The 22,517-nt window shown below is 36.8% G+C and overlaps 1 protein-coding gene across 7 annotated transcripts in view; it reads right to left on the minus strand.

The window, feature by feature from the left end:
* The window catches only part of Adam23 (ADAM metallopeptidase domain 23), a 227,888-nt gene that overhangs the window by 36,098 nt on the left and 169,273 nt on the right, over nt 1-22,517 (minus strand). For 4 of the 7 annotated variants that reach the window (XM_087206240.1, XM_087206243.1, XM_087206237.1 and 1 more), the window contains exons 11-18: nt 20,027-20,190; nt 18,802-18,886; nt 17,788-17,878; nt 15,348-15,396; nt 12,522-12,621; nt 5,654-5,725; nt 4,965-5,054; nt 3,528-3,629 (exon numbers count right to left, since the gene is read on the minus strand). In XM_087206240.1, coding sequence (XP_087062366.1) covers nt 3,528-3,629; nt 4,965-5,054; nt 5,654-5,725; nt 12,522-12,621; nt 15,348-15,396; nt 17,788-17,878; nt 18,802-18,886; nt 20,027-20,190 — 753 coding nt within the window. The remainder of the gene's footprint in view (nt 1-3,527; nt 3,630-4,964; nt 5,055-5,653; nt 5,726-12,521; nt 12,622-15,347; nt 15,397-17,787; nt 17,879-18,801; nt 18,887-20,026; nt 20,191-22,517) is intronic. The other 3 variants (XM_087206242.1, XM_087206238.1, XM_087206241.1) reach the window with 1 other exon arrangement.

A 22,517-nucleotide genomic window follows, 5' to 3' on the forward strand; every position in this document is an offset into this window, starting at 1 on the left:
GTCGTCTCTCTGATCTCATTTCCTGCCGCTGTCCCCTCTCTATGTGACTCTTCACGATCGCTAAGCCTACAGCCAGCCCACACACTTGGCCTCTGCTGCCCCTTCAATCTCACCCAGGACTTTCGCATGCTTCACTCCATCCTTTCTTTGGCAGCTTTGCGTAAATATCATCACCTCAAAGAGGCCTTTTCTAATCATGCTTTGTAAAACCACACCTCCCTCCGAGGCTGGCATTCTCTGTTCCCTGTTTTATTTCTTCTCCTTAGCAAGTGGCAATTCATACATTTTACTTATTTATTGTTGTTCCTGTCATCATGTGAGCTCCACACAGGCAGGACTGTATCCTTTGTTCCCTGCTGCCTTCCTGGCACCCAGAACAATACCAGGCACATGGCAGGTGCTCAATTACTATTAAGAAAATGCACGCACCACCCATACAGATGCAACTAACTTATTCTAAAGGCAAAAGATTTATGCGATCTGAAGAGAAACCAGAGTAATTAATTTATTCTATCCTCCACATGTCAGGCAGTTTATCAGGTTCATCACAGAAAGGCAATGGAACTAGTTTAGCATTCCTAAGGAGCAGTAACCTACGAGTGAACACTGCAAGATAAAATGCTGTGGAGTTCTGTGTCATTCTAAAGAATAACTGCCTCTCACACATGCTCCATTCACTGCAGTTTTTCATTCAACCTTTCTGTGAATATTCCAAGGATGCAATTATCGGCACTGAAATCTGAAATACTGGGCCAACGGCATTGCTGCAGAGATCCCTGTGCATCTTTCATCTCTACCCACTCACTCAGAACACAGTCATTACCTCATTAATCAACTATCATTAATTATTCACTTACTCTAAAACTAATGCAACCACAGTAAACAGGAATGCAAACAAAATGGTGCTACTAGAGTAGACACTTCAGAGTCTAAAATTAATTTGTCATATTCACTTTCATAATATTTCAAGCAGGAAAAATGTGTAGAATTCTTCAGTAATAAAAAGAAGTCCTTATAAACTGCCATAGCCATGTGTGATAAGATTTCTAATCAATTCGTTTTTGGTTTAGGCTAAAAAAGCTAGTTGTTTATCACTGAAACATTTATTATCTTATGGGGCTTTGTATATTCTCAAGATTTTTAAAACGGAAGAAGCATAATCTGAGTATTTTGTTCTGCCTGTGAATTGTGCTCAAGTTCCGTCTGTACATGTCATGCCATCCCTATTTTGAGGCAGGCTTCAATAGTGTAGAAGCACTTAAGTGTATTATACTACCCATTTAGATGACTTATCTCACAGCACTAACAAAAACCATTTCCCACATTTTCAAATATATTTATCATATCATCCTACATTTTTCACCAAGGATTTCTCTCGATGTACATGTATTGTTTATTCTGCCATAACGTGAATTTAAGTGGCTCAGGGATATCAGTAAATGCTAATAAGCAAAAACATGCAGTAAAAGATAAAGTCCAAATACTGCCTAGAGACACAGATTTGCAGAGATTCTATATTCTTAAAAATTATTAGCATTAATTGCATTCAAGGTTTACTGTCTCTTACAGAATATAAGAAAATTTTGAAAGATTTACTCCAATTATTTATTTTGGATTCCTTCTGAACATCTTTAAAAATTATTTCCAAGGGAAAATTCTATGCTAATATACCAGTAAGAAATTAACAGTACAACTCTCACCTTATGCACACAATAAAAAGAAAAATATATTTTTCTTTGACAATAAAATAGAATGAACAAGAGTCCCCATTAGAAAAGCCTTATTTCTGATAAATTCCATGACAATTCAAGTGTTAAAGACTGAAGTAAAAAAACTTCTAAAAGGACTGAGTACAGAGAACTAAACCTCACATGTGGATTATAAAAATAATATTATTCTACAAAACTAAAAATATAACTCAGTGAAACAGTATGTCAGGATTGTCAGCACACTTGTCATGAAAGTACAACCCACAATTCTTATACTCTATCATTATATTTTAGAAAAATTGCAAAGAAATTTGTTTATATATTTAAAAGTACTCCTGGGAACGTATCCTCAGGACTAAGGTTAACACTGAATAAGAAACATTTCTAAAAATGCACAAAAGTATTCACTTCCATACTAATAAAACAATGAAAACTGCCAAAATCTAAATATTCACCACTAGGTGGTAAATCAACTAATAAATCCACATGACAGATTCTCATAGGATCAAGAAAAGGATATTTATTTTAAAAACTGTATAACTGTACAAGAAAATGCACCCGCCCCCCATCAGTGCTGGGGATTGAATCAGGCCCTCTAGCATACTAGGTAAACCTCAGGGAAATACTTTTAAAGTAATGTCAAAATGTAAATGAAGGTAGAATGAAATTCAAAATCCTTAGCATGGCCTACAAGCCCTAACCTGCCCTGATTCCTAAAATCCTTTTTGAACCTCTTTTGCTATCCTCTGGCTATTCATGCCTTCATGCCATTTCCTGAAGGAACCAAGCTTCTGCACCTAAGGATTCCTGATTAGCACCCTCTTATTTGTGTCTCTAGTTAGACACTACCTTCTCCAGGAAGACACACCGAATGCCCCCACCGACCTTTCTTTCACATGACCTTATCTTATGCCATCTCACAGTTTTGTTTATTTGTCTTCCTGTACTAGACAGAAGGTAAATTCCATACAAACAAGGCCTTATAAATCTTGTTCCCGCCCACTTGTATCTGGCATTTACAGCAGAGCTTGACACACAGCCAACAAATGTTTGAGTAACAAATACTTAATGTAATATAAAGAAAGAACATAAAAAGTACATGAAGAGAGAATTCTAGAAGGCAACACTAACTAAAATGTTATATTAATTTTAATGGACAGAAAATGATGCCAAACCATAGAGGCCACAGAGCCAGCGCTATGTACAGGAAAAGAGGCAGCAACAGAAACCAAGGGAGGCGGCCCTTGTTTCCAGTCCTACTTCGGTCAGAGCACCGCTGCTTGCTCTTTGTTTTCTACATTGGGCTCCCACTCACACTTTGGTAAAAGCAAGGGTTTGTAGCTTTAAAATGGTTGAAAACAGCTTACTAGTGCTTTATTAATGTAAATGTACTATTTAATATACTGGGGCCAAGAAAAATTCAATTACCTAGATATATATAAATCATATAAAGAAAAGAGGAAGAAGGGTTGGAGGGAGGGGAGGGGGAGGAAATGAAAATGAAAAGAATTAAGATGTGTTATGCACATGTACAGATCCCCATGATGAATGTGATCACCATGTACTGCAAACATGTCCTTAAAAAATAAAATATAAAAAAACGAAATAAAAAAGAGAACTGTTTATGAAGGGGATATCTAGAAGAAGAAGAAGAAGAAAAGGATATAGGTCCAAAAACAACATACCAAACTTTTTCAAAATAAAAGAATGTCAAAGAGGTAGAAATAACCAGAAACCAAAATAAAACCTAAAAGAAATCAAAGCATGTTCACACATGGAATCTATATTGCAAGCTTTAAAATGTGTACCAAGTATTACCTGAGACATAGTTTGCCATACCTGGCCAGAGTCTCCAGTACAATATTCAGTAATATCACACCCGTTCACAGCGTCCCGACATTCATATCCTCGAGGCTGAAACTGCAAATCAAAACCCAACATTAGGAGCTAGTATCAATTAATATTTCAAAAAGTTGTGATTCTAGGGCTGGGGATATAGCTCAGTGGCACCGCACCTGCCTGGAAAGTGCAAGGTCCTGAGTTCAATCCCCAGTAGCGGGAAAAAAAAGCTATGATTCTTATATTCCCTAACAATCCCTATGCTTTCTCATAACCACCACCAAACCTTTTTCATGAATTAGTGAAAGAGGTCCAGAATAGAAACAAAGCCCCAGATGCTGCCTTCTATACTAAAGATGAATTGTCAATCAAGATATTAAATGTCAGGATTCAAAACCCACTGTCTCTGAATATTATTTTAAAATAATTCCAATGTGATGGGAATCACATAAAGAAGAAACACTGGTTTGGTGTAAGACAAAGAAGCAAAACACTGCAATAAAAACATTTAAGATCTCTCTGAAAAATTGACACACATACACAGTCTTCACTAAGTTATCCATTAGCATGAATATTAATCTTACCTTAGCTAAACAGACACGATAAAATGACAGTGAATTCATATAAATCATCTACAGTGATGCCAGTGACTGCCTATAATATGCAAAACATTTTGTTTGTCTGGGGAGAGGATGGATAAAAGATAAAAGCCTCAAGTAATTTATAATCTGCTAAGGGGCAAGAGCAACAACAAGCTATGCTAGAATCTTTTAGAATATCCTAATGTGTAATATCCCTTGGTATAGAAAAATAATAAAATCATGGAATTTTATGATTGTAAGGATTAACACAGATCTTCTATATGAGAAAAACATTAAAAATGCCTTTTGAAACTAACAGGAGGTCACTGCAAATGGAAGACTGTGTCCACACATACACAGACTGTGCACCTAAAAACGTACATAATTACATCTTTATCTAGCTTTCCTGACTTAATAGAGGATTCAAAAAGCCAAGTGGGAAAATATGGGCACTAGCTTTTATGCTCTGGGTCTAGAGCAAGTTTTGAAAAAAAAATGTTAAGAGCAGGTCATATTATTTAAAAGATCATAAAAACTGTTCCTCTCTGACAATTTAATTTGATTCTGTGTTAATAGAGTGACTCTCAATATTTATTTTGGAATCCATATGGTATATTTTCTTAAGGAGGCATTGTAGGATAAGGCAATGGGTAGTGAATAACAGAAAAGGTAAACGTGACCCACAGAAGTTAAGTGAAATTATTGATTCTACAAAATTACCAGGCCAATCAATATGCATAAATTTCTGACAAGCTACCCAAATGCTCAATATGCATACTGAGATAGTAGGCTAATCTGTCAATTAAAAGAAAGATGAAAGTATCAGGGAACTCACAAGGCATGAGGTATTGTTACAGCAAGGCCCGTCACTGCAGTGGGCCCCATTGGAGAGAGAGCATTTCTTACAGCACAATCCGTAGCATTCCTAGAGAAAAAATTGCATTAAGAGTAAGCCAGGAACCTTACCCACTGTTCATTTAACATACTCCATGCATGTGACTTATGTGCAATCCAAATAAATACACTTACATAATAAGCAAATATTTTAGGAAAGAATTAGTCACTTTAAACAATGACAGACTCTTTTCTGTCATATTTCTCAATAGAGTATGATCTAGAAAGGGCACCTCTATCAAAGAATATGCTTATTTCTTAACAGACCTTCCCAACCCTGTTAGCTGTATTACATCCTTAATATCCAGTTTAGTTTTAAAGGGGCAAAAATAATACACAACATTGAAAACTATTTCATGATTTTGTAAAACTTATCTAAGATGAGTATGAGCTAAGAATTTTTAAGAGGAAGAGAATTTGACTAGAGCAATCCAACAGGCTTTTTCAGGCAAAGCTGTAAGGATGTGACTAATCCTAACTTGTCTGAGCTGGGCAGGAACATTAATCAGAGCAATGGGAAAGGAAGGCAATGAGACCATAGTGAATAATACCATGGACCTCTCCCTACTGCTGTTCTTGTTACCTCTGAGAAAGGGTTTTCTAACGGTAGAGAAGGCCTTTTATACCTACCACATGGAAGCCACAATCACATTCCTCCCCAGATTCTACATATCCATTTCCACATTCTGTTGGCTCAAACAGCTGAAAGAGATAAGGGACATAAAAGAAAAATGTTTTATCACAGAAAATAAACAGTCAACTGGGCCACATGCATGGCCCTATAATCAGCTATCTGCAGTGTGGTATTCGCCTGTGAGGTTTTAGTATGGCATCTTACACATGTCTGTGTGAGAAATATTGTGCACTTATTAATAATACTTCCAAAAACATTCGAAAGGGGGTGATATCTCTTGGGTGTTTCATTGATGGTGGGCTCTAGGGATGAATTCTAGCATTAGAGTTAGTTTTTATGGAGACGGGCTGTCAAGAGGAATACATCACTTTTCATATTTGCTAATGGAACTAAAATGCATTGCTAATAAGACGCATAGATATCTCATTTGCTAACTTGACTCAAAGCAGCTGAAAAGACATAAAAAAATGTCAAAAAGATGAATATGCTTCAGTCCCAGCAAAATATGACACATTTAATCAAGTAAGTTTAAATGAACTTAGAAAACAATGTTGCTAGAAATCCAAGCCCATCACTCTCATTGAAAAGAAATCTGGATTATCTGAAGCATATTAGGTAAACATATAGACACATGGATGAATATACTGAAACCTCTCAATCATTGCTGGATTAGTGGAAGAGTCAAACTCCTAATATAATCCACCCTACTAATGCTATGAACTTGCTTCCAGATAAATGTTCAGTTGACTGATTGTAAGAAAAAAGCCTATTTGATAGCACGGCTCCCAGCGCAGAGGAGGTGAGCCAATCCCAGCACCCAGGAGGACGATCCCCGGCCACCATAGCACCACTCCCAGCACAGAGGAGGTGAGCCGCACAGGCGCCAACAGCACACCACCCCCCTACCATCGAAATGAGAAGACACGTACACAAGCCTCAAAAGCAGACTTCCAGATCACCTACAGCCACCCCAAAGGGAAACAAGATGGAGCAATCTGGTACTCAAACACCTGGACTCCCTGAAATGGCAACAAAAGAGGATCTGGAAAAAATGACATCAGAAATAATTTCTCAGATAATAGCAGATATTGTGCCCATACTGCAAGACATGATTAATAAATCTAGAGAGGACACAGATTAAAAAAAAATAGAGGAGCTGCAGAACATGATGGAATCCCAACATAGGAAACAAATGGAATCCATAAAACACAAACAAACAGATTTCCAGGAGATTAAAAACTCCACTGAGGAAGTGGGAGGAGTACAGGAAAAGGAAAGAAGGGAAAAGAAAAAATATGAGGAAAGGAAAAAAATGGAAACAGTCTTTGCAAATAGGGAAGGGTGGAGGGGGTGAAGGGAGGGCAGGGGGAGGGGAAAAAAGTAAGAACCAAGACACTCATGTAATGGTACAAGATCTCAAATGATGTATGTAACTATATTTTATACCTAAAATGTACCAATAAACTTAATGGGGGGGGACTGCATTGAAAGCTTACACAGCAGAATGAGCCAATGTGACGACAGAATTTCAGATAGAGAAGATAAGATTGCAATTAGTGACCAGGAAAAGAAAAATTGCTTTAAAATTGTAAGGGACCACAAGAAATCAATCCAGTAGCTTCTAGACAATGCAAAGAAGAATAACATAAGACTGATGGAGTCAATGAAGAAAGAGGAGAGATTGCAGATGACATAAAAAAACTCTTCACAGAAGTGATCACAGAAAACTTTCCAAGCAGGGGAAAAGAACTTGACATACAGATAAGTGAGGTATACAGGACTCCAACTAGCCTTGATCAAGAAAAACCTACACATAGGCATATAATTGTTAAGATTCCAGAAACCCAACAGAAGAACAAAATTCTACAAGCAGTGAGAGAAAAGAAACAAATCACATACAAAGGAAAGCCCATCAGAATCACAGCAGACTTCTCAATGCAAACCCTCAAGGCAAGAAGAGCTTGGAGTGATGTATTTCAAGCCCTAAAGGAAAACAGCCTCCAACCCAGATTGATGTACCCTGCAAAACTATCTTTCAAAGTTGATGGAAAAATAAGATACTTTTATGACAAAGGGCACCTCAGGAACTTCATGAATACCAAATCAGCACTCCAAAAAATTTTAGACAAAATCCTAGGAAAACAGAACGAAGACCACAATCCCAGGAAGCCCAGCAAAATGAATCCATTGTCCGCGACAAGAAATTAAATGCAAAGGGGGAGAACCCAACAAAAAGAAAAAGTCATGACAAGCATAAGTCAATACATATCAGTTATAACCATCAATTCACCAATCAAAAGAAATAGACTGGCAGAATGGGTCAAGAAGCAAGATCCAACAATATGCTGCATACGAGAAAAACACTTAATTCAAAAATAAACTCATAGACTGAAAGTTAAAGGGTGGAAAACAATACTCTATATGACAGTAACCCCCAAAAAAGCAGGAGTAGCTATCTTCTTTGCAGATCAAGTGGATTTCAAACTAAAATCTGAAACACTTGAGGTCCCAAGAATTTCAGATAAGGGGTAGTCAACTTGTATGCACAAATCTATTGTGAACATGTTTTCATTCCTCGTAAGTAAAAATTTAAGAACAGAACTGTTGGTTCTTAAGAGTAATACAAGGAATTTCTATATTGTTTTCCAAAGTGGTTTTATCACTTTGCATTCACATTAGCAGTATTCAAAAGGTCTAACTGGTTCACACCTAACCTGACATCTGTTCTTTTAAAACTTTTAACTTCATCTCCCTAATGAGTGTATACTACAATCTTGTTATTGTACTGATCAGTATTTTTCTGATTTTAGTGTTGCACACCTTTCCTTGTGCTTTACTGGTTATTTATCACCTTCCTGTGTCTACTTTTTAATTGTGTTATCTATGAATGAGCTGCAAGGGTTCTTTATATATTCTGGCCATAGGTTACATGTATTATAAATATGGTCTGTTTAAGGACTTTTCATTTTCTTAACGATGTCATTTAGAGTTCTAAATTTTGATGGAATCTCATTTATCAGTTTTTTTCTTTTATATATCATGTTTTTCGTATCCTAGGAAATTCTTGTCTACCCTAAATTCATGAACATTTTCCCTTATAATTTCTTCTTAAAGTTTTATAATTTTAGTCTTTCATATTTAAGTTCATAGATCCTTTCAAGTTATCTTTATGTATGGAAATAAAGAGTTGAGGTTAATTTTTTACATACAGATAACAGGTGTTCTAGTACCATTTGCTGAAAACACTATCTTGCCTTTGCTGTTGAGTTGAGTTTATGTTCTATAAAATGTTAATGTTCAATAATCTTTCAAAACTCAGTGGACCATATATGTGTGGTTCTATTTCCAGATTTTCTGTTTTATTCCAATGATCTATATGTCTTTCCTATGCCAACACTGCCTTGATTACTGTAGCTTTAGAGGAAGTCTTAAAATTAGGTAATAAGGGCCGGGGATTTAGCTCAGTGGTTCAGTTGCCTGCCTCGCAAGCACAAGGTCCTGAGTTTGATCCCCAGTACCAAAAAAAAAATTAGGTAATAAATGTCTTCCAACACTGCTTTTTTTTCTTTTTTGTTCTTTTAACTTCTCTAGGTCCTTTGTACCCCTACATAACTTTTAAATTTCAATATCCAATTCTTCATCTATAGCAAGTATACATAGCCCTGAACTTTTATATATACTTTGTGTTTTCTAATCCTGCTAAATTCAAGTACAAGTTCTAGGGGCTCCTAGAGATTTCTTAGTATTTTCTCTGTAGATGATCATTTCATCTACATATAAAGATTTTACTTCTACCTTACTAATCCTTTGTTTATTGTTTCTTTTTATTGGCAGACTATTTTGGTTTGGGCCTAGGTTTCAAAGTTTAATGGACAGATGAAGAGTACGAATATCTGCCCTTGTTCCCTACCTTAGGGAGAAAGCATTGTATCTTTTCCATTCATATAAGTCATTTTTGCTGAAGTATGGAGTACATGTCTTATCCATTGAGAAGGTTCTGTTCTACTTCTAGTCTCCTGATAGCTTTTACCATGAACAGCTGTAGAATTTAGTCCAATACTTTTTCTGCAACTACTGACAGGATCATATGACTTTTTCCTTTCTTCTGTTAAAATGATGACTTTTGGGAGTGGATCTTCCAATGCTGAACCAACACTGCCATCCCTATAACAAAACCACTTTCTACATCCTGCCGGATCTGACTTCTAATAGTTTGTTTTGTTAAACAAATTTTTATCTATGTTCATACTTTTTTCTTCTATTATCTTTATCCAGTTTTAGTATTAGCACAATGTTGATTTCCTAAAATGAAGGGAGACGTGTTCCTTCTTTTTTCTGCTTTAAATGTTTGATAAAATTCATCATTTAAAATGTATATGAGCCTGTTGTTGTCATATAGGTAGGTTTTCAAGCTAGGAATATACCTTCTTTAATAGGTGCTCTTCAAATTTTATATTTCCTCCAGAGTAAGTTTCATTAATTTGTCTTCCAAGGTACTTCTTAACAGTTGTCAAATTTATTTCAAAAAGGATTTTTGTAATATCCTTTCTATATCCTTTTAAATTCTGTAAAAGCTGTGGTAATGTCCTCTAAATTTTGATATTGTAATTTAAAAAATTTATAATTGATATTGTGTAATAGGAAGAAAAGGTCTAAAGGAGTAGGGAAGTGGGAGAGGTAGGGGAAAGGAAAGAAGGGAAAAGAAAAAATATGAGAAAAGGAAAAAAAATGGAAACAAAGTCTTTGAAAATAGGGAAGGGTGGAGGGGGTGAAGGGAGGGCAAGGGAAGGGGAGAAAATAAGAACCAAGATACTCATGTAATGGTACAAGATCCCAGCGAAGAATATAACTATTTTATATCTAAAATGTATCAATAAACTTAATGAGGAAAAAAAAGAAAAAAGCTTATTTCCCATCTCTCAAGGCAGAAATTCTTGGGGCATGATCATCACCCCTGGGTGAAAACTGGAGCAGCCATCCCAACACAAATGCTTCAAGCCATGCCTATGAGAGGGAGAGAAAAGCTCTACCCCAGAAGCTATCTATACCCTGAGGAAAGTTTACCTTCCACTGAGTCCACCCAGGGAAGACTTGATCTTCCTCCTACTTCCAGGGAGACATAACTATTTTAAGAAGCAAGCAAAGTTTCCAGGCACACTGGGTGGGACTCCTGTATAAGAAGTCCAATTAGGGCTAGAAAATCGATACCCTAATCACTATTGCTATTTGGATCAGCAGGAAGGAGAAAACAGAAATGGGAAAGGCCAGCCAGAACATGAGGAGCACTTTGCATCAGGCCCTCCAATCCCTCACTCTTAGAGCTGTCTCCATCCTGAGAGGGGTCAGTACCACAAACCAGACAGAAAACATGGCAGTTGGGAAGATTCCCAAAGCACAGAAAGTGCCCACATAGATACTGTGAACATAACACACATATACACACATGTTCATTGACTAAAAACACTTGGAAAAAAATCTGTTCTCTGACACACAGATAAACTATTCTACTGGGAACCATAGAACTCCTTTTTTAACCACTGTAATATATACTTTAAAAAGGGAAGTAATTCCATATTTACTAACTTTCAAAAATGAAGTTGCCTAGAACTTACTTTGATATAGGATACCTACTATGGGACAATTTTCTTCCTACTCACAGCAAATTTGAGAAATGCAATGATGAATCGCTATGCACATATTAAAACCTTAACCTTTCCAAACCACTCAGTGCTGTTTCTTGGGCACAGTGCTCATAATTAGCTGGTACACTGCAAACTAGGTAAAATTAGCCAGGTACACTGTGCCTCAAAAATGCCACCAGCTAGGGCTGAGGATTCATCTCAGTGTCACCGCGCCTGCCTCACAAGTACAATATCCTGAGTTCAATCCCCAGTACACACACACAAAAAAAAATCCCAGCAGCTCTTATTAGGTCTTTACTACCGATTTCATCCATTTCAAACACTTTGAGACTTTCAGACTTCTATGCCCTGAGATCAATGTCAGGCAAGGTGGGCAGCCTACTTTGATGATGGAAGGTCACTTTCAAAGCCCTACTTCTTTTTCCACAGCTTTACTGAGATTTTACATAGAGGTGAGACATCAAGCTACTGTCTCCTGGCTCCAGCAGTATCACTTAATGAGGAGTATGGAATAAATTATTCTGTCATTTATTCACATTAAACACCGACTTTTTTTAGAAAAGGTTAACATGAATCCACTGCTCTCTCAATTTGCAGAATATTAAGCATTTTGTAAGCAATGAACTATATTTGACCTATGAAGTAGTGTGTTAAAGGAAATTTATGGCATCCATAAATACTTTGGATCATTTTATGGCTGCCTGATACTAGTAACGTTTCCTAGTAATGCTTCCTACCTGGGAGAAGAGACTACCACCACCACCATCCCCAAAAAGGGAGGAGAAGGAGAAGGAAGGAAAAGAGGAGGAAGACAGGAGGGTGAGGAAGAAAAGAAAATAGTAATTAGGTCCCTAGAAAGAGTATCAAGGAGAAATGAAATTTTTACCAGATAAATGGATTAAAGTAATATTTAATCTTAATCTAACCCATGCCTCTTAGAAGCAAGATGAAAACAATCTAGCAGGAAATTTTCAAAGATATTTTAACTGAAGGATTTTTCCTTTGGGGAGGGTTTGGGAGTACAGCTAGCACTGAACTGAATATTAATTTAGAATTTGATGATTCACTTAAAGAGGACTCAATCTTCCACATGACAGAGTTTCTGTAATTAAATATTAATCTGACTGACAAGTAACCAGCTTTCTGAAGCAAGAATCTGATATCTGGTACTGTTCCACTGTGAAACACTGAAGAAAAAAACTACACCTTCTAAGTTACTGACCTTTGTTGGTCTGTTGAAAAGACAGGCTCCACCCCCTCTCTGTAAAAAGTCTCTGTACTCCAAAATGCTACATTTCGAGAATTTTCGGGAATGGGAAACACTGAAAAAACAAAAAATTGATTATGTAAATAAGTTACCAAGAGCAGTCATCAGAGAGGAAAATTAAAACCCCTGAATCAAAACAAAATGTTCGTTCGGAGCCAAATGAATCTACTTGAATTTTGACAAGTCACTTATATCCAAATTGCTAAGCAAGTTTGTTTCTTGGAATTTATAAAAATAGAAATACAAGGAAAAAATCACAGAATTAGGGGCTAAGTTACATCCCCCTAAGTGAACGAGTCCTCTTATGATCTTACTTAAAATAATTTTTTTAAATTCACTATAAAATGTCTTCAACTAAGCTGTATTTTAAAATGTAATCGTTTTTATTTTCCATGTCTCAATAAAAATGAACACTTTTTTGACACTATCCTGAGTCTACTAGACTTGACTCCGGAGGGTATCATTGGAAGGCCTGATTTCTTATAGACTTGTAATTCAGGCTTTGACAATGCAACTCAGGTAAATAAGGAAACCCTAAAGAAATGCGTTAGAGATTATACATATACACATTTGAGGTGTAATCAAAACATATAGCAAATGTTTAAATAAAAAATTTACAAATTTATTAGAATAAAAGTCACATTGTCATGATCCCCCTGAAAATATTACTCTGTGATTCAAACACACCTGTCCCATTGTCCTGCCTTTTTGTGAAGCAGTTCTCAAGACCTCTCATGTGTGTCTTTTTAAGGCTACCTTGATGATCTCAATCAATTCAAAACATTTATGGAGATTTCTGTCAAATAAAAACATTACCATACATCTTCACCTGCCTTATTTACCAGATCTGGCATAGTGTGACCTCTGGCTTTTCCTCAAAGTCAAAATGACCCTAAAAGTAAGCATACTGAGTTGATCCAGGACATCAAGGGACCACGACAGTGCAACTAAAGACACTCACAAAAGCAGGCTTCTGGAACTGCTTCAGGAACTGCTTCAGAAAGTGGCAAGAACAACGGGATAGGAGTGTTCAAGTAAGGGGGAGAATTTTTTTTTTGTTACTGGGGATCGAACTTGGAACCTTGCACTTTCAAGGCAGGCAGCAGAACCACTGAGCTAAATCTCCGGCCCCAAGGGGGGAGAATTTTGAGAGGCTTAATGGCAATGTGTCTTTTACTATAATTTAAATATTCACCATATTTTATCATACCATATATATATATATATATATATATATATACACACACAAAAAAAAAAACACAACCAGAATTAGGGTAAAATCCCATGAATAAGTTCCTTATTCCTAATTTCAAATGCTCTTGAGTGATATTCATGATTTACCAGGAATGTAAAAGTGAGCCTCTGTGATTTACTTAACCAAATTAACACCTCTATATCAGTATATAGGCGCATATTTTACACATGGTCAGCTGAATCTTACATACTGATTCATCAGGAATATTTGTAGTATTACTTGATTCAAGAGTGATGGGCCACTTATTTCAGGATATAATCCAATAGTTTTATGTATTGTCATATATGAGGACAGTTTATGGAAGTAAAACCAGCCACTGTTGATAGTGATCAGAGATCTCATAAAAGAATCATACAGAAATGTATACTAGAAAAAATATACATTAACTTTAAACAGTCTCTTTTTGTGGTTATACTAACCCAAGGTTAGTATATCCTATGAGTAGTCAGATCAAAAACTCATTTAGAAATTGAGAGTTTAAAAAACAAGACAGCTTCCTATAAAACCAAGGATATAAATGGTGCTGCCTTCTGACAGCTGTCCTCAGGAAGCGCGCATATGCCATAAACTACTAAACTGTGGAGCCAAAGTCATGCAACCATGGAAGCTAGGAGTTTCACCTTTAAACTATCTTCCTAGAAAAATGTTCTAAAGTTACACAGACAGATGGCTGACAGTGCAAACCCTCTTATGCCCAGGAACTGGAGTCCTGGGAAGGTATAGTGTAAGAAAAAGGAAGAGGCTCTATACAAATAGGTGGGAGGTCTCAGGCGGCCAAGCCCAGAGGGACTAAGGTAGTACCAGAAATTGCCAAGGTATTGTGCAGATATCTAGCATGAGCCAAAGAAGCAGAAGAGACACATGGGTAAGGAAACCTGTCCCATCTCCTGGGAATGGCTATAGTTAGGAACCTGGAACAGGGGCTCACATGGACCAAGGGTCCCCGGGAAAAGGTAACACTGTCAGGCCTGGGTTCACTGAAGCAAGTTCCCAAAGTATTTCCAAATGAAAAGAGAAGACTAGTGAGTAAAGATTCAAATGCCTACTACTAAAAGGTTAATTTAGACACAATAAATCTGACTTGATAAAAAAAAGCTTTATCAATTCCATAAGAAGCATAGCACAATTTTTATTACTGTAAACACATATAGTTACAAGTTCCTTAAAATGTAAATTGATGACCAAATTATTTTCACTGACTGCTTCAGGCAAGCAAACAACTTTTATTCTGAGTGTACTAAAAAATTAATGTCTCTCCTAAATTTAGAAGCATTTAGTAATGTGCTTCTTTTAAGAGTTAAGAAGTAGCTAATACATTTTACTTTGATCATTAACCTTAAGTAAAGAAAAAAATTAAAATGTACAGTGAATTAGCCCTGTCAGCTTCAAAATATCAGAGAATTAATTATTGAATTTATATTAAGTCCTTAGCCTAAAATGCCAGTACTCAAGAGACCGTGTCTCTAATTATATTTGGCAATTTTAGCAAAGGTCATATATCAAATGCATTCGTAATAAAAACATACCCTGTTTCCTCCATGATGCAGCCACCCCAGGACTCTGTGCAGTCACATTCTAATCCAATGAAATCATAACGGCAACAGAGGAAAAAAGGAGCAACAAAAAAGTCACATCTTTAATTTGCATCACAGTTCCTATAAAAAAAATCTTTATTATCAATTCCACGTCAAATAGATACAGAAACTAAAGCCTCTCAGTGCAAAATGTGTTTCATTTAAGTCAATATTTCCTCTTCCTTTCCAGAAGTATAAGTTGTACCTAAGAAAACAGTTAGCATCAGATAAAATCATGTCTGTCTTTATTATAACTTGGACAACTCAGTGTGGGTCCTCATTCCAACATTTAGTGAGAAGGGCCCTGGGCTAGAACTTGCAATGCCCCAATTGCCATCTAAGTTCTAGCATATGAAAGACTCCTAAAAACAAGTGACAAGGAATCTCTTGGGTTTCCGGTTTCTACTTCTATATGGGAATAAGGTCTCTCTGCTCATCTCGCAGTATGGTCCTCGGGTTCACACACATGGTGCACTTCTGTGCTTGCTATGAATCCCACAAATTATCACTGAAGTCCTTCTAACAGAACACATCAAAAGAGAAGAGAATTGAACTCCCTACAGTCAAAGTCAGCCTTAGCCAGAGACCAGAAGAACACTATGCTAAAAAGTCTCATAAAAGAGAGGAATCTAAAATAGAAGTGCAAGAGCTGGGGATTTAGCTCAGTGGTTACGCCCCCTGTCTCACAAGGGAAAGGACCCGAGTTCGATCCCCAATACCAAAAAAAAAAAATAGAAGTGTACATAGTCACCTAAGTAGCAATTATCAATTTAATGTAGATTAAGAGATTGACATAATGATACTGTGGTGGCTCTTCCTTTCATTTATTTTTCCTGTTCTCTTCTATCATAGATAAAGATGTTTTTAAAGAAATACTTCTAAGTGGTTTTTTAAAAACAGATTTTAGAAGTAATGAAATAGCTAGCTAAACAAACAATTCACAAAGGAATAAAGAATTGTAGAAAGGAAGAAACCACAAGAGGCACTGGGTATGAACTCAACTTCTCACTCTACTCCACTATCCAACTCAATAACCCAAGCACGACCCTCCAGGACTGTCAAACAATGTTATAAATCTAGTGACAACTTCTGATTTGAAGGTATCTATGCCAGCTGACAAAAGTTTACCCACCCTCTTTAATATGGAACGTGTATTTCCTTGGGAAAGCAAATACTCTGAGAAGACAGTAAATGTTAGCTAGTGGGGATCTGCAAGATGCCTCCAGACAGCTGTGATGACTCCATGCTCAATCACTTAATACTCATAAAGGGAATCAAAAAGGCCATGGTTGTACATTTTGTTTAATTTCTATAATTATGCATTAATGACCCAAAGTATCAAATGTAGAATAAAGGTAAAGTAGTTTTTCTTTTTCTTGAGGAGGCTAGAGTAATAATGTCTCATATTGTCTCATATTGACACAGACGGGAAGGGATTTCCACTTAATTTCTAGTTCAGTGCATAATATGAGTAAACATGGCTTCTCATTCCACAAGACTATATTATGACATTTGTAGATCTTCACTTTGCCTTCTGCCACAGAAATTATATTTTCTACTGTGTTGCCATGAAGGGGAATATAACTCAGGCTGGACTTTTTTCTAATTTTAAAAGAAGTTAGAGATTTTCATGGGCCTCTAAAACTATGGTAGGTCCTAGACACTTTGCTCACTGGATAAATCAGTCCTGTCTTTGCATCTCTTGTTTGATTAATGAAAAAAGTGCCAGCTAATTGTCATTCGTCATGCTTTTTAACTGCATGGGGTCCATGGACTCCTGTCTGGACTCTTTCTTGGACCTGTCTATGCATCACAGGAGAATTCTCTCCTTGGCCACCCACCCCAAATTTAAAAGGCCTGGAGGCAGCTCAGTTTAGGCAGTGGTGGTGAACCTATAGCACGTGTGCCACCACAGGTATTTGTTAGCACTGAAAGCTCTAAAAGGTTGGCCATCATTGGTCTAGGGGGACCTTCTTTCACTTTTCTGATGCAACTGAGTAGGTGACTTTAGAGTTTAAATATGCACTTCTTCTTGACTCTAGATCTACCTATTTCCCAATTTACTATTACTAAACTTGTATGGAGCGTCTTCTAGTATCTTGTGTCTACTCTCAAATGGCTAGAACCCAGGGGGCCGTATTCACCCCAACATTCTGCCATGTGAGAAAGAACTAACTCACAGCCTAAGAAACTGGGTGTGATTTCATGGTTTTGAAAGGAAAATTTCTTTATCCCAAATAGATTAAGAAGTACTTCAAGTTTCTCATTTTATAAATCATTTAGAGGAAGGATACATAAAATTAAACTACAATGATTGAGGAATGAAAACTTTATCTACAGGACATGCATTATACAGACAGAATAGCACACAAAGTAAGGTCAATGTACATACTTGGCTTCCTGCTCGAAGGTTCCCATTGGATCCCAAGGTTTTGAGCCAGGCTTTGTGATAAAACTTGTGCCACTGCCATTGGAAGACCATACTGTTTTTCAGAGTTGAAAGTGTGTGGGAAACATTTGAGAAAGTGCACAAAGCTAGTTATTATTTCTTAGTTGTCACCATATATCATCTCAGTTCCTTAAGCAGAGCCTTACTACATCTAGGGATGCCATATGCTCCTTATCACTTCTTCCTCCCAACTGGGCCCAAGAAACAGAAAGCCCCTCCTGTGTGGCACCTCTTGGGACCTGAAGCTCTCACATGGAAACACAAAATACAAGTCACAAAAGGCTGTGCTCCAGTTCAACTTATACCAAACTAAGAAGTTCAGCTTACTATAAATACACCAAGAGGTCCCCACCAATCCATGGCTATTAGGATAACCTGATACAACAAGTCCCAGTAGTAACAAGGATTTAAATAGAGTTGCTTGGGGATTTTAGGTGCTTTTGCCAACTAAAAATTTTCTTTATAAATATAAATTTATTAAAAAATCAAACAATGATTAAGAAATGTTTATTATGACACATTCTACAAGTAAGTAGAAGACTTAAAATGAAAAAATAGATATAGGGAGAAAAATATGAATATCATGAATTCTTTTATTTAAATGAGATAAATCTAATGTGTAGAAGAGCATTGTGACTTTAAAAAACATTATAAGGAATGGATTAATAAACTTATAAAAATTCAGCATCTTATGTCTAGAGCCCTAAAAATCTATGGGCCAATTTTTGGTTTGCATTTGCTTGATAAATATGTAAAACTATCATTATGTTAACCAAGGATACTACCATAAACCCAAAGGACCACTTTGGCTTCTATTTACTAATGCAAGGCACTCGAGCTACATTCTTGATGTCCTCATTCAAAGCAAGCATGAGAAGGATGTAAATTAGGTCATAAGGAAGAAGGAGATAGGCTGCAAAGATAAAGGTCTACTTAAAGAAAATCGATAAAATTTACCTCATTCACACCAACCCCTCTTGTGTGAGAACAGACACCTCCAAAGTAACTTAGGCTGCTTCTCTTATAGTGGAATGTCACACGCCTTAAGAAAAAAAAAGAGTGTTTTAAGAAAACCCAATGTAGGGACCGAAATATATCCACTGTCCTGCACTGAAAAGCCCAAAATCATCTTCTCCAGGAAATCAAAAATTATATTTTAAAGACATTTAAATTTATGTTGTAAATATACCTTTAAATAGAAGGAAATAATGGAAACAAAGCTTCTGTAAATAGGGAGGGGTGGAGGGGTAGGAGGGAAGGAAGGAGAATGGGAAAAAAAGAAGACCCAAGATATAGTATGTACAGGTACAAATTCCTTATGACGAACGTGATCATAATGTCCACCTAAACTGTACCAATAAGCTCAATAAATAAAAAAAATTTTAAGTTAATGTATTAACCTCAGTTGAGCAAGCATTAACTGAGAACAAGTAAGCACCATGCTCTGACACAGGAATTAAGGACAGAAAGATAAACAGACCACAGCCCTTGACCTTTTTCTACTAGAGAATACTTTGTAGTTATACAAAATATTGCTAATTATTATAAACTGATAACAAAAACAGAGAAAAGAAAATAAAGGGTAAAGATGAAAAGGAGGAAGGAGTACTTGAATTGGTGTAGCTTAGAGTGATGTTTGAAAACAGCTTTGCTGTGAGTAGGGAAGGGAACAGCTTATTACAGCAAAAAGAAAACATAATACACCTTTTCCTAGGTGACAGAAACTCAACTGGATTCTGTGATCCATTTGAAAAGACTACATTTCCCAGCACTCTTGCAGCTAAGTGTGGTCACGAAGCTGAGCTCTAGCAAATTATTGGGTGGTGAAATTGTTACATGCAGGCTTTCAGGAAATCTGCTTTACCAAAGTGGACTCAGCTGGGTGGACTTCCCTTTTTGCTCTTCCCCAGCCTGTAATGCAGGTTAGAACACCAGCAGCAGCCCAGACTATGAGGTGACCTTGAACAGGTGAGTTCCGTGCTCTGAAGCTAGAGCTCACAGCCATAGCAACACCAGGATCCCATCTCTGGAATCCATTTCCACGCTTCTTACACAATGCAGAGGGGCCATGGCAATCATGTTCAAGTCACTGTTTTCTGGTATGTCATTTAACTAATACAATAAGGGAATATAGATAAACTTCAAAGCAAAGGCTATGATAAAAGCCTAAACAGGTACATACGAGATGAGATGCACAGCATCAGCGTGCTGCTTGATGCGCTGCCGGTATTTGGAGAACTCATGGAGCATTTGCACAGGGTTGGTGGTGATATCAATATGATCCTTCTCAGTCCAGGTCTCTACAGCCACCAGGACAACCCTGGTATTGAGCTGCTCCTTGTAAATCTGAGGGTAGACAACAGGACAGGTGCAGGAGGAAAACACTGGGTCAAACATGCATCATCAGTGAGTCAGTCAGTGGAAGGACAGGAAGGGGGAGGTGAGAGAACACGGGGTCAGAATTAGCTCATCAGAGAGAATTGACTTCTCCTTTCTCTTTTCCAAGAACGAAAGTAAAAAAGAAAGAACAATCACACGATCCAGTCTCATGTTAAATATTCTCCTGTAATGTTATTTCCACCCTAGGTCAGCACCTTTTGTAGCCTGGCATCTTAAAAGGATAGATAGATCAATAGATAGTAGGGATGTAGCGGTGTTAAGATCAGGACAGAACATAAAGTGAAAAGGATTCAGCAAAATTATCTTTCTAAATCTCACAGGAGATAACAGATTGGGGCCAAGTGTACTGGCTCTAAGAGCAATACAACCAGTTATTCCTGCAGGATTGGAGCAGTTCACCAAAAAAAAGTGGGCTGCTTGCTCTTGGAGCCATGATTCATGAAAAGCAAAATAACACAGAGTCATGGATCTACGGCCAAAGGAAAGAAAAGAGCAGGCTTCTAACGTCCACCTCACCTGCCCACACGGTGGCGTCACTCACAATATTTACACTGTTACCCTTCTGTTCTCCTCTACTTTGGGGCCAGTGACTTAATTTATTCACACAATTAAGCAATTTCAATGAATGCTATTATTCTGTCCTATTTTCAAACCAATTAAGAAAACAATGAGTGATCTTCGAACACACTGAAAAAAGGGACTATTAGTATGCCTAAATCAAACTGTAGCTACAATGTCTTTACACAAAAGTGAGTTAAGCTTAATGTCTTTTAAAAATTAGTGGTCAGCTTAGGAATCTTATATGGTAACACAAAAATTAAATTTTGCAAGACGTGATTCTATTTACCAATGCTGAAATGACTAACACAGAGATGCTACCAAGTAAACAGCTTTTGCAGGAGAAAAGATGCATTTAAGGTTCTCTTTTCTATATTTCCTCATAGCTTTCCTTTAAGATTGACAAGAACTGAAATTAAGGAAAAGATAATAAAACCAGATGTAAATTGGCTCTCAAATGTTCAATCTTAACTTCATATTACATATTCTATGCACATCCACTTATATTATAATTTTGCTCAGCTGTGCCTACCAGGCACATAACATATGCTGGTGCACAAAACATGTTATGAATATTTACATGACTGGTGGTTTGGGGCTGTTTAAAATGCAGAAAGGAAAGCAGCCTCTTGGAGTAAATAAATACCATTTAGGTGTTTGGCAAGTTATAAAACGGGTTTTTTTCACAGTGAGGAGGGAACATTCAATAGATACCAGATAAAAATGTGTTTAGCTGAATAAAATAGCACTTTACATTAGAATATATAAAGTAGTACGCTGTATTTATGTTAATTATTTGTTGAATAATTAGTTATGAATTATTTATTGAAACATAATATATAATATTCAGGTCTATGGAGTTCCCACCTAAGGCAAGAGAAAGGAAGGAAACCTTAACATTCTTTGTAACTCACAAAACAAGAGAAGGAAAAATATATCAATAGTAAAGATTTGTTGTTAGAATACTCAGACTCTGAAGGAGATATATACTTTATTGTTTCATATTTGTTTTATTTGGAGAGTGTACCATTCTAGAAATAAAGCCTGAAACATTCCACTATGGGAACACTAAGATAATAAATTTGCATTCCTTAAAGAAGTTTTCTATCTTATCTATATTCTCAGAACAGTCTACCTGGATCAATTAGTACTTCTCTACTAACACCCTGTATCCCGCCCTGGTACCAGGGACCGAACTCAGGACCTTGTGCTTGTGAGGCAGGCGACGGCACCACTGAGCTAAACCTACGGCCCACTAACATTTGGTATTTAAGAAAAGCTAAACTGAGGGCCAGGGATTTAGCTCAGTGGTGCTGCCGCCTGCCTTGCAAGCGCAAGGTCCTGAGTTTGATCCCTGATACCAAAAAAAAGCTGAACTGTTTTTAACAAAGTCTTATTTACTAAGTATTACTTTCACTCTTTTGGGTAGCTAATTTTGTCCATTATTTTCTGTCCCCCATTGAGCTCTGGTAACAATAAGATATAGTTTAGAAGCAATGTTACACAATTAATTTTAATAAGAATTTTTAATTATTTAAGGAAATGTAAATGCTAACTACCCTGATCTGACCATGATACACTGTACAAGTATCAAATCATCACACTTCATTTCATAATATGTACAATTAAAATTGTAATAAATAAAAATAAATGTAAAAGAAAGAAGCAATGCCAATGACTTTTTAGAATCCTGAGAATAACTCAATAGTCCCTTG

Source organism: Heterocephalus glaber, unplaced genomic scaffold (assembly GCF_053883595.1).
Source record: "Heterocephalus glaber isolate CG9 unplaced genomic scaffold, H.glaber_assembly_v1.0 deba00000621, whole genome shotgun sequence".
Taxonomy (NCBI): domain Eukaryota; kingdom Metazoa; phylum Chordata; class Mammalia; order Rodentia; family Bathyergidae; genus Heterocephalus; species Heterocephalus glaber.